Consider the following 12,683-nt stretch of genomic DNA (forward strand, 5'->3'; position numbering starts at 1 on the left):
AGCCAAAGTGAACAAGTGTGTCTTTAGAAGAGTTTTCAAAGAGGAGAGGCTATTTGCAGTCTGTACAGCTATAGGTAATGCAATCCACATAGTGGAAGCCACAACTGCAAATGCTCGATCTCTAGACCTCAAAAAGAAAGTGGAACATCTAAAAAAAACCCTGGTCAGCTGACCTCAGGGCTCTGTAGGGCTGGTGCAGCTTAATAACGTCTGTTAGGTGTTCAGGGGCCAGACCATGGAACTTAAAATCAATCCTGTACCCAACTAGAAAACCAAGGGTTATGTGTTCATGTTTCTTAATGCCGCTATAGTTGCTCCAGTTGTAACTCCTTGTATGTCTTAATGCCAACGTACAAGGAGTTACAACAGTCCAGGCGAGGTGTAACAAAAGCATGAATCGCTTTTTCAAGATCTTTCTTTTTTTTAAAAAAAAAAATTGGTTTCATTTTGGCTAGAAGCCTCAGGTGAAAAAAACTAAAAAAAACCCTAAAAAACTAAAAAAAAAAAACTACTTTTCTAACAGCTACTGAAATGAAGAAATCCCAGATTCAGTCTGTAAACTGATCAAATCAAAATGAAAAAAAAAAAACGATTTTCCAAACACCTGCTGAAATGATGAGGTCATCACATGAGAATCTAATGCAGCTCTATTCATTAGCGGCCTACAGGCCACATGCAGGCTGAAAACAACCCTTGAGTGGCCCTAAAGCAGCTGCTGTGTGATTGTCACTTGGCTCAGACAAGAAAAACATCTTTAACTCACACCGACAAGTTCTTACAAAAATTGAAACATTATTACTTATGCTGACTGAAACACCTATCGCAACCTAGCAACTAAACCACAATGCATTGTGTGAAAAGTTAACATTAGCAGTCCTACACAGGTGAAAATAGCCTCTGTCTTTCAAAATCATGAGTTTAATCCTGCGTGGACTGGAAAGTATTTATTTATTTATTTTACCACCAAGTCCAAAAACCAAACCAATGTGTTTGTTCTGCAACAAGTGTGTAGCAGTGCTGAAAGATTATGATGTCCAAAGACACCACACTAAAAAATATATTGCGTTTCAGGCAAACTGTCCCGAGGGATCTCGTGAGCGGACGGCTAAAATTCAGAGTTTGACTGTTTTTCACAACCACAGCTGTACTGCATAAAGCAGACTTGCAAAGCTGAGGAGAGAACCACAGCAGCTTAACTTTGCTGCTCAAACCGTGCAGCCCAGCTCATGTCCTTAGTCTGAAAGTTCAGTTTTTTTAATTAAATACCCCTAATCTATGACTGGTTCATGACAGCAGCTAAAACAAAGTGTTTCAGACAGAATAAAAACATAAAAACAGCGCAATGCCCCCTCTGACCACATTTGGATAAGTTTCCTCACATCACGGTCACCAGCATCTAACATCACCCGCGAAAACAGCAGAAAACTTCTTAAATGCCATGAAAGGTGTCATTAACAGTCCCCTGAGTTGAAAGGCCTGATTGGATCCTCCAAACATGCAGAGTAAGATTAGTACAACTGATTTGTTTGAATTGAAATACTCAACAAACTTCAATCTGAGGTCTTTGTATCTCTGGTAAAGTCTTTGTTTTTCTGGGATGTCAGCTAACTGTCTCTGGAGTTGGAAAGAAGTCAGTTTTGTTCATTGTTATTCTGTTAAAATCACGCAGAGATTCTCCTGCGCTGCCTGTGATAGAACACACAGTCAGCCCGGCCCGACGTGTATGAATCACTCTCTTTTAAATTCAATGTCCCGAGAAGTGTTTTTGTCGATTTGAAGTGAGCCCATGATTCATAGCGGCTAATCTAGTCATCCAGTTGAGATCCTTGCTCTGTGAAAATGGGAGCCATTATTCCAGGGAGCTGCAGCACTGCATCGACTCAAATCAAGCTGAGAAGACAAACACTGAAGGAGGCTCAGGGAACATAATAGTGTTCATTGGTTGTGGCGTGTTTATTTTCCGTTTTTAATTAGTTTTTATGAAGATGGAGGGCTATGATCAGGCGAACAGGGAGATCTGATTGGTATTTGTTCAGCATTGATGAAACTACCGTCATGCCACAGACACCAGAAATTTAAACAAGTGCACACAAGGACACGTGTGCTCTCTGTCAGCACATTTCAGACACTTTATGCTCAAAGAGATACATCCCTGTCTCAGCCACAGTTACCCTGTCTGTCTGCTGGAAATGATGATGCATGTAACTTTACTTTCACCTCTTCTTTCCTCACTCTGAAGCTTTGTTTTCCCGACTTGGGGAGAGTTTCAATGATTGGTTCTAAAGGTGCCATGAAATTGGACAGTCAGCCTCCCTTTTCCAGGTCTAAATTACTCTAATATCAGTGATCTGAGTGGCTGCAGCACAATTCTTCTGAGCATGTGTCATTTATAAAAGTATGGACACTATAAGTGTTTGTTTTGTTCCCCCGATGGGCTCAGACTGTTCTTTACATCCTCAGACAACAAGAAAAATCTCTTTGATCGTTGCAAACAGTTCTTACTCTGTTTTAACGCCACCACGCTCCAAAACAAAAAGTCATTTTACCTCACAGATCACAGGAGCTGGTGCTTGATTTCAGCCCTAATCTGCTCTCTGGTTTTGTAACTTCGAGCCCATTAAGTCAGATTTTCCCCTAAAGTGTTTGAACGGTCTTGATGCAGCAAAACATAACAAAACAAGCACAGGGCTGTAATCCAATTTGAAACCAAAAGCACAATCTTTCAGTTTAACAACACATTTGTATGTTAATATTGTATCATTCTTTCTCTCCTTTCTATCCCACTTTTGCACACAGAAAGCTTTGCCTTCACAAGCACTCTTTTAGCCCATTTTCTGACCATGATTTCTAACGTAACCCCAACATTAAGAGTGTTAACTCTTTATGTAAACATTAGGGGTGGGTAAAAATATTAAAGAATTGATGCATTGAAATACTGCCTGGCTCAATTCAATATTGATTCAGCAAATCTTCTGAATTGATTCATCTCCTGACAAATGGGGGGAGCATAAAAAAACAAGCATAAAGCCAGATCCTTCAACTTTAAAGTCTGACGTTTGGCTTGTTTTATTGTTCCTAAAGGTGAGGTGACATACCACATATGTTCACATGAGGCATGGGAATTGATGATCTAAGCATTTAAATCAACATTGAATCGAATCGATATTGAGGCCCCGTTTACACGGAGACTCCCGCAACGATTCCTCCTTTGCGTTTTCAAAAACGCCACCCGCGTTTACATGAGGACGGCGTGAAAACGATCCGCGTTCATACGACTCCAGGAGGAGAAGTCTCCTCTTCTGTTCTTTCTTTTTCTGCCGTTTTGTTGTGTGAGACGGTCGGCAATCCAACCATAACGCGCATTACCGCCAACTACTGGCTCAACTGGAAATGTGGCTGAGCGCGGAGCCTTCACCTGAAACTGCGAGTGCGCATGCGGTGACGTCAGCGTTTCACCCTGAGACGCTCCGCTCTGTGTTTACACGAAGCTGGATGGAGGAGCGGATTCAGATCTTTCCACTCTGAGGAGCGTTTTCAAAAGTTTGCGTTTTCACTGAAAACGCAACGTGGTCTCGTCTAAACGGAAGGCCAAAACGCAACGAAATGTTTGCGGAATCGACCGTTTGCGGAATCGAGTAAATGGGGCCTGATTAGAATCGCAACCCAAAGAATCGAAATTGAATCGATGCATTGAAAAATTCCCTCACTCAATTCAATATTGATTCAGCAAATCTTCTGAATCGATTCAACTCCTGGCAAATGGGGGGAGTGTGCGTGTTACTCGTGTTGTGTGGACGAGGGCCACGAGAGACCAAACAACCAAAACATTAAGCATAAACCCAGATCTTTCAGCTTTAAAGTCTGACGTTTTGGTTGTTTATTGTTCCTAAAGGTGAGGTGACATACCACTAGTGCTGTACGATTTGGGGAAAAGGTGCGATTGGCGATTAGGTGGACAATATTGCTATTGCGATTGTGCTTGCGATTTAATCAAAAAAAGTTGTGTCATGAGTTTACAGACTTGCTTGGTTATAATGGAGAAAAATCAAGAAAAAAGCAGGGATGGATTACTGAGGATTTTGATTGTTTAATAATTCTCAAAATATCCAAACTTACTGTACACAAACAACAATTTACAGCACAACAGTACTGTTTTGTTTGTTTTCAAAATAGCACATTTATGCCACTTTTGCTTTGCATGTTTTGAAAATTACATCTTTTTGCTGTGTCATTCAACCAGTAACCAAAATAACACCAAATAACAGAGGTAGAGTTTCTTTTCACCTTGAGCGCCTCACTTACTTCTTTGTGCTCCATCTTGTCTGATTAAACTGCCGTACCAGGGGGGCAGGTAGTCACATGACCAGTTGAAACAGTGACTGTTTAGTCATCTCACGCTCGCTCTTTTATTCAGTCTCACACACAGACACAGACACAGACACATCTCTCACACTAAAACGCTCATTTTTTTAACACTTTTTAAAAATAATTGCACAATCGCACCTCTTTTGCTATTACGTAATTGCATGTGCTAACGTTGCGATTGCGATTGTGATAATCGTGCAGCACTACATACCACTTATGTTCACATCGGATCCAATCGCAACCCAAAGAAGCAAAATCGAATCAAATCGTGTGGTTTTTAGCAATACCCAGTCCTAGTAAACATGAAATATTGGAGTGAAAGTGCACAAGCAGGGACTGGCAAAGTGCAAGCAGGGTTTTTAGAGAAGCTATTATCAAGATGGTGCATGGAAGCAACAAGTAATGTTCTCCATTTAAAACAAAGTTTACGAATGCTTGGATACTAGTTTATTTAACATTAGATACTGAGTTAATAAACATTAGAAAGAAATTTATCCAATCTTCCAGCTAATGTTGGAGTGCTAAATGTTAAACAATACACTGTTTTCTGACCCTAGCTAATAGCTTCTTATGCATTTGTAAGTCAATTTGTGAATGGTGAAATGATTGGGATTTGTCAGATACTGTGCATGTATTGAGCTCAAAAAGGTTAGAAAAAAGAAAAAAGAAAAAAAAAAGAAAAAGAAAAAAAAAGAAAAAACCTGCCCCTCATTACATCATCTTCCATTAACTGATAAGGTTTTGTTCAGGCTGTTATTGCCTTAAAAGATTCATCATGGAGTCGTCTTTCTCTTGGCTGTGCGCTACCCGTATTATAAATTGAGAAAAAATTTTTGTGTTCCAAATTTTTACCTTTCTATAGCATTGTTATGTTTAACACATTTATCATTTTTAGCTTGAGGGGGCTCCTTTATGAACACAAACTGTCATTATTAATATGGTATTGATAGATTTGACTGTACTCAACTTAACCACTTTCATTTCCTTTCTGAGTCATTAAGTGTTTTCCAGCTGAGCTTTTTCATCTTACCTTATGATTTATATTTACAGTCCTACATCCAGTTTAACTCACTTCTTCCTGTTCTGCAGGGCTGCGAGGGGGGAGGACGGTGACGGCGCAGTGGCTCTCTCGAGGCCGAACACGGAGGGAGGCAGAGAGCTCAGCACAGGTCAGATGTTTCAACAACCTTTCTCTCCTCTGCTTCACGAGCACACTTTGACCTCTGGGGTTACTGTTTTCAGGAGATCACTCATGGAATATTCAATCCAGAGCTTCTCCTGTGTATTTTATTTATTAAGATGAAGTTGGCTCAGCACCTGTGGTATCACACCTGTTTAACCACTACAGGCACAGGCTTCCCTTTGTCTGTCCGCTCTGATTTACTCCTTGACTGAAGGACGCCTGTCTGCTCCAGGGTCTGTCTTTGTATCCTGAGGAGACGTTTAACTTTCTGCTGTTATTATTTATATATGGAGGCTTTTTACTGCCCTCAATTTCAGCCCGCAGACTGCCACAGTGTCCTCACTGCTCCCCCACACACACTCTCTGTACTGTAGATACACACACATATTTTGAGACTGTGTGCCCTTTGGAGAAGTTATGAGGAGGATATGAGTTTAAAGGACAGACAAAAAGGTTAACAGGACGTTGACAATGGGAGGCGAGTTTGTAAAAGTCTCTTTAAAAAGCTCTGAAGCAGCAGTTTGGAAATGGCAGAGTCAGAAGAGCGTGAAGCTGTTGCTTCCTCAGAGAAGCTTTGTAAGAGTCGAGGTTTATTTTTCAACCTTATGAGGATTTTTTTTTATTTTATGTTATTATGAAAGCCCCACTTTTTGACTAACATCAAGGATAAAAACCTACCCTCTGCCAACAGCTTCAAACCTTTAAACTGCTGATTCTCAGATTACAGCTCAAAGCACTCGGTTATTTTAACCCTGCTTACTGTTTCACAGTGACACCACTCTGTTGACTCCACTTGTCTGTTTTTTCCTCCTACCTGTGAGCGTTTTCCATTTGTGGTGAAAGCCTCACATGTAATGATAAGGTCTACTTCCCATTAATCTGCTACCTGCTGTGTGCCGTTCGCTCCATGTGCAGGAGCAGAGATATGATGTGAGGGATTCTCATGTCCAGCTGTGTTATCAGACCAGAAAGGAGCCGTGGTAGGGCTGCTTTGTTTGCCTGATAACATGTGTAAGCAGGGATAAAGCAGCTGAAACAAGCTCATCTGAACTAATCTCGATTTGAAAAGACGTTATGATGTGAACTCTAGATGACTCTAGAGAGGAGCTGGTTGGTCCCAATTGTTGGTCACATCGACCCTCTGTGAGTATAAGATAACCCCAGCTTGGAGACGATGTTGTAAAAGAATGTATGAGGAGTAAATTTTGTAAAGAAAACAATTTAATAAGAAAGATTTGTGGCAAAACACCCAGCTGTTTGTCAGACTTCTTGTCCACAAGCTTCAGGATTTGAATCATCCAGGTCTCTACTAGCACCTGGTCTCTCAAGTACGTGAATATGTGTAGATCATCTTTCTAGGGGGCTTCAGACAGTTTTCATTATCATGTTCAAAACCTGTTCATATTTCAAATTTCAAAACCACATTTTTAATGTTTAATAACAGCCAGATAACCAAATGCTTTTCTCCCAATTCCATTATTTTGATTTCCAGGGTGCCAATTCAATTTAAATTACAACTCTTTGACATTTCCGTTTTTTAGTTCCCTTTTTCAACACCAGTCCATGTGAAAAAGTTGAATGATGATGATTATGTCCACAGATTTTATTAGGGGGCATATTTTCACAAAAAATGTGCATCACATGTGAGTCAGTTTTTAGGATTTATTCAAGGGATATGGCATCATGTTACTGGACAGTTTTTGTGCAAAATATCGCAATATGAAAGATGTAAAACAAAAATTCTGATACTTTTGTTAATCCATTTTTCCTCCCAACCCTTTTAAATAACCTGTGCACAGTATTGACCAAACTTTGAGAGTTTAACTTCAGACTGGGCGGTTTGTTGGAATTCAAATGAACCTCTGACTTTGGCATCCATCAATCTTTTTTTGGCTTGCTATTTTTCAACATACTTTATAACTGCATATTTCACTCCAGTAAGAGCTATTTATTTTCTCTCCTGCATTGATAAACGGTATCTTAAAGTCTGTGTCATGGCCATGCGTCACTTGTCGAATAACTCCAGCCACTTTCACTCTCTATGTTCTTGGTGATCATTGTTACTCTCCACATCCATCTTCCATCCTCTGGCTGCAGGGGTTTCTGGCTTCACAGATTAGGTTAAAGAGTTTGGCCCCTAAATAGAAGACAATCAGATTTTTTTTAGATGTGCTTCAAGGAAGTGAACTAGACTTTAAATCGGATCAGCATGGTAACTAGAGCCCGACCGATACGGGATTTTTGGGGCCGATGCCAATACTAATACTGGGTGCAAAAAAAAGCCGATATCCAATATATCGGTCGATATATGTAATAAATTCATTGATATACACACGATATATATTGTATATGAACACAAATCATTATAATACCCATATGATTCAAGACAGAACACTATTAAATTAAAACAAGGAACTTTAACTATAAAACTGTCAACATAAGAACTGTGGTGTAAACCAATGATAAATAAGAACAAGCTGTACTCACAATAATAAATAAATAAGTCAAACTTTAAACACAGTAAGTAGAAAAAAAAAGTCAAACTGTAAACACACTATGTGCAACTTACGGGATTAATCAGGCTGATTAATTAGTCGGGCTCTAATGGTAATACAAGCAGTCAGATTTAGACAGTCATAAAACATTTAGGTGACCCAAGCCGGGATGCGACTTAAGAGGATCTTTTACAGGTAAATTCTAAACTTGTCTGATTCTATTAGCAGTGAACTTGGCGACTGAATATGCTGATGTATCTGCCTGTCCACTTCATCCATTACACTTAACAACTTGACCTAACTGGTCAAGACTCCATTTAACACCAAACTCAGCCTCAAATACACAATCTGGGGAGTAGATAGTGATGAAAGGAGTGGCAGCATTAAGATTTGATAAACAGGTATAAATGTGGCCAATGAGAACAACCAGTTTATGTTCACAGTGAAACAATCTCAGATTATTTCTGTCTGATGAGTGAATGTTGTCAGGACTGAAGGACTCTTCTCAGTGATCTTGGTTGTTTTGGACATGGAACTTGCTGGAGATGTGTAGCTGAGCATGGAAACATGGCTCAGTGCCCTCCTGTGCAAAATGATGCCTCCTCTTGGCTTTGGATTTTTGTCCTTGGCATGGGAGAAAAACTTTGGGTGAGTCTGAAGAAGCTGAGAGGAAAAGTGAGTCTGCAGCCAAAGCTGGAGGCATGAAACCTTCAGAGCAGAAATCAGTCTGAGTTTGACTCAAAAACATGAACCTAATTGGGCTTTAAACGGAGAGACCCCAGTTTGATTTAAAAAAACATGCATAATGATGGAAAGAGAAAAAATACAGAGTTAATCTCATTCAACAGGTTTAGAGAATAACAATAAAGCCACCTCACAATGCAGATTTTACTTCTGTAATCCGGACTAAAGTCTTGTGTTACTGGGAACCAATCAGTGAAAAGTTAATTTCATTGTACTGACATCACTCTGCTAGAACTCAGTGGAGGAGGCTTATGAGAGGAGACGCAGATCTGGCAGCAGAAGATGAACACAGAGGATTAAAAGTTTGGGTTTGTCCAGGAGAAGTAGGATGGAGAGGGTTTGATTTAGCTCCTTGTTAGTCAGAGAACTGGGAGTGTGGACAGAGTGTGTTAAAGATGGTGAAGGAGGCGTCAGATGAAGTAATAAGAGTAGGTGAGTGGACTTGGATGAAGATAAACATCATCAGTAAGGAAGGGCCAAAACCTTTTCTTCTCAGGTTTGATTTCCAGGTTTGATTGGCAGAGAGCTGGAGTGGAGGTGGGTGGAGGTTTTGGAGCCAGGGTTCACTGTTGAGCCTCCTCTAGCTGCTATGGGCCTAACTTGATGATGATGGTGCTGTTCAAGCTCTTGCTGCTCCTCTATCTTCATGTTCAGTTTGTGGGAACATGGGCTAGGTTGGTCAACTTATGAGTCAGAGCAAACTAGGGATGGGTACCAGGGATGAGGTACTTTTATGAGAGAGTGAAAGAGTAGGTGATTTTCCGTGCTGGACATGAACACAGCATTGTAATGTTATACACTGAAGAGCAAACATGCTAAATTGAAAAGTTTGAGATTTTGTTATTAGACAAATTTATATTTATTATTGCATAAACACACAGAAGTACCAAATATTGGTACTGTTGAGTACTGGTACTGATTGCCAGGTACTGGGCATTGGTACTGTATCGTTTCAGGTTTGAAAGGCACCCATCCCTAGACCAAACTGTGACATAACAGGACTTTTTAGGGATTTTTCAACTGGAGGAACTGTCCTCCAGGACTATGACGCTGCTGTGTCTTCTTCCAAGTGACAAAAAATCTATCTACAGTGCAGTAAAGCACGTTAAAAACCAGCACAGGCTGACATGCTAACAGGCTAAACGCTAAGCAAAAAATTGGCCGAGAGATGTCTTGTGTCAGGAAAAAATTGTTGTGGACACTTGTAAGTCAAGGTGTCAATGCACTTTATTATTTTCGCCATACATCACTGGTCTGATTTTCATTATCTGCTTGAGTCTTTGGCCTGTGGTGAAAATGCAGACGGCCACTTCCAAACCAAACAACCGAACACTTTTTAAGGCGAAACTAATCTGCTCAAAACACCTTCTTTGTTGACTTGTTATATCTGCTTTGGCCGTTGATGTCTGTAAACTTTGTGGTCTTGTTTGTGGTACGCAGTTGGTTTTTGTGTTTGACCAATCACCTTGCACTTGCATTCCTCAAAGTCCCTGTTGTCCTTGCGGCTTACCTACTCTGAAACAGGAGCATTACATGTTCCTCTACACTGGGAGTGGATTAAAAAGTTTTAGGGCTGCTGCAGTTCCCAGAAAGATGAGAGTTCCGGGGTCTGATGTGCGTCAAATGTTGGGATAATTTTCAGCCCTGAACCATGAAACAGTGCCTGGACCAGTGTCTAGCTGTAAACTGTATTTTCACTACATAACAGACCGATATTAGAGACACTGCAGGTCTGCTCATCCCAGGTTCTCGTGTTCCTTCCTTGTCACCCGTTCCCCCAGGATCCATCGATGAGGTGAACTGTGAGACTCAAAAATCCTCTAAGCCCACTCTTCCCCTTTGTTTCCTGTGTGTTCTGATTGGATAACTGGCCTCGTTCAGGAAGAACCGCAAACTGACTTCAGCTCCTGATGAATTCTAACTTTAGCACCACGTCGCTTCTTTGTCTTCTCCTCCTCATCTTCTCCTCTTCGTCTTTGTGTTGATGATGGGCTGTCAGGCTCAGGTCGGCTCTCCTCTCTGTGCAGCGTGTAATTGACGGTGATCACTGGAGGCGTTTGAGTGCCTCCTGCGCATATTAATGCTAATGCTGATAATGAGAGAGTGGAGCCCTGCTGAGACACATAACCACGCAGGATGATTCACTCACATAAATCCATCTGCAAACTGGTTCTGACCTGAATGCTTCAGTGTCCAAATCAGTATCCAGCCTTGCTTCTGTTTTCTTCTTTAAACTGTTCTCACGTAAGTAGGACCACGGTGAGGAGTGGACGTGTGAAAGACCGTCATCTGTTCATTACAATCCTTTCTTTGGCTTTGTTTTTCTCCGTCCATTGAATCCCAGTCTGATTGATGTTATTGAGCAGAGCTGCGAAGAGCTGCACACAATGATCAGTTTCTCTATAAGCTGCTGAAAAGAAAATTAATTACTAAATGTTATGAATCATCTGGTTCTTTATTTGAAAGTGAATGTCAAACATTTTCTGCTTTCAGCTTTTTAAACGCAATCATTTTTGCAGCTTGTTATCACGTTGTCTCTGTTTTTCTCTGGTATTGTGATGTGCATCTTTTGTACCTTCCTGACGTTGTTAGTTGTAGTTTTCAAAGTATGCAGCAACAATTTGTGCTGTATACTTGGAGCAGGCTCTTCTCAAAAGTAATTCAATTAACAGAAATAACGACCCATTTTTCCTTGATGAAGGCCTTACACTGACTAGCTGAATAATTCACTGAAGAAAAAACTATGAAGAACGTATTATTTGGTTTTAGAGCTAAAACGATTCCTCGAATGATTCGAGGTACCCGAGCACAAAAATTACTCGAGTAATTTTCTCCGCCTCGAGGAATCGTTTAATTTTAAAAAAGATCAAAGAGTGGTATTTCAAATAGAGCTGAGGACATATTAAGAGAGTTTTCAGACCCCTCAAGCTACCTCTTCTACAAAATAGCAACTAGCAACAAATCTAGCTTCTTTTCTGGAGTTTGGAGACTAATGGGTCATTCTACGAAACGGGTGCCATTTGGGGCCGCAACATTTGATGAGATGTACAAGGCACAAAAAATGTGTCAAAGTGTGTTTACAAATTTTGGAGCTACCAAAGCAAGTGCTCTTATTGACATGCTGTATCAGAAAATTCTGTTTCTTAAAGAGAAAATTTTTCATTTAAAAAATAACTGCTCTTTAACTAAACAAAAATGTATTTTACCCGATTACTCGATTAATCTATGGGATTTTCAATAGAATACTTGAATACTAAAATATTCGATAGCTGCAGCCCTATTTGGTTTTGTTTACAAGATAATGGTGCGAAGAAAATGCTTGAAAGACTTGAAACTTAAGATTGGGACTATTATGTTTCCAGATTTACTTCATCAGCGAAGAAGTACAGCTACTTTTTTAGTGTCTTCTATGCAGACTTCTAAGGAGTCGCCCCCTGGTGGTAGAACAAAGCATGCAGGTTCAGCTCCCTCAGTTCAGCAGTACTCATCAGACAAAAGGCTTCATCAACTTCATGAACGGCGGTTTTGTTCAAGGACACACATGACAATGTGAGAACACAAACTCCGCCCCCTTCTCCAATGATTAAACATCCAGAAAAAAAAATGTGGTGACAGAATCATTAGTTGGACATCTGTTAGTGTTACATTCACCTTCTTTCACACTCTCCCCTTCTTTCATTTCTTGGAAACACCAAAGAAGAAGAAGAAGCAGCTCAGTGTCAGAGGTTTCATCTTTCACCATTTGTTGTCGCTCCTCTGTGCTCCGTCTTCTGTCCTCCAATTATTTGTCAGAGGGGAGTTCAAAGACCCGCCGTGGCCTCCGTCCTCCTCCACCTCCCTTCTTATCTCCCCCCGCCCTGCTTTCCCACCACACATCTACTTTCTGTCTCCCCAGT

General features: G+C 40.6%; 1 protein-coding gene across 1 annotated transcript in view; it reads left to right on the forward strand.

The window, feature by feature from the left end:
* The window catches only part of adam19a (ADAM metallopeptidase domain 19a), a 246,573-nt gene that overhangs the window by 40,238 nt on the left and 193,652 nt on the right, over positions 1-12,683 (forward strand). The window contains exon 2 of the mRNA XM_074662083.1: positions 5,455-5,534. Within this exon, the coding sequence (XP_074518184.1) occupies positions 5,455-5,534 (80 nt within the window). The remainder of the gene's footprint in view (positions 1-5,454; positions 5,535-12,683) is intronic.

Source organism: Halichoeres trimaculatus, unplaced genomic scaffold (genome assembly GCF_033239565.1).
Source record: "Halichoeres trimaculatus isolate MK-OKI-2021-1 unplaced genomic scaffold, fHalTri1.1 fHalTri1_scaffold_22, whole genome shotgun sequence".
Classification (NCBI taxonomy): Eukaryota; Metazoa; Chordata; class Actinopteri; order Labriformes; family Labridae; genus Halichoeres; species Halichoeres trimaculatus.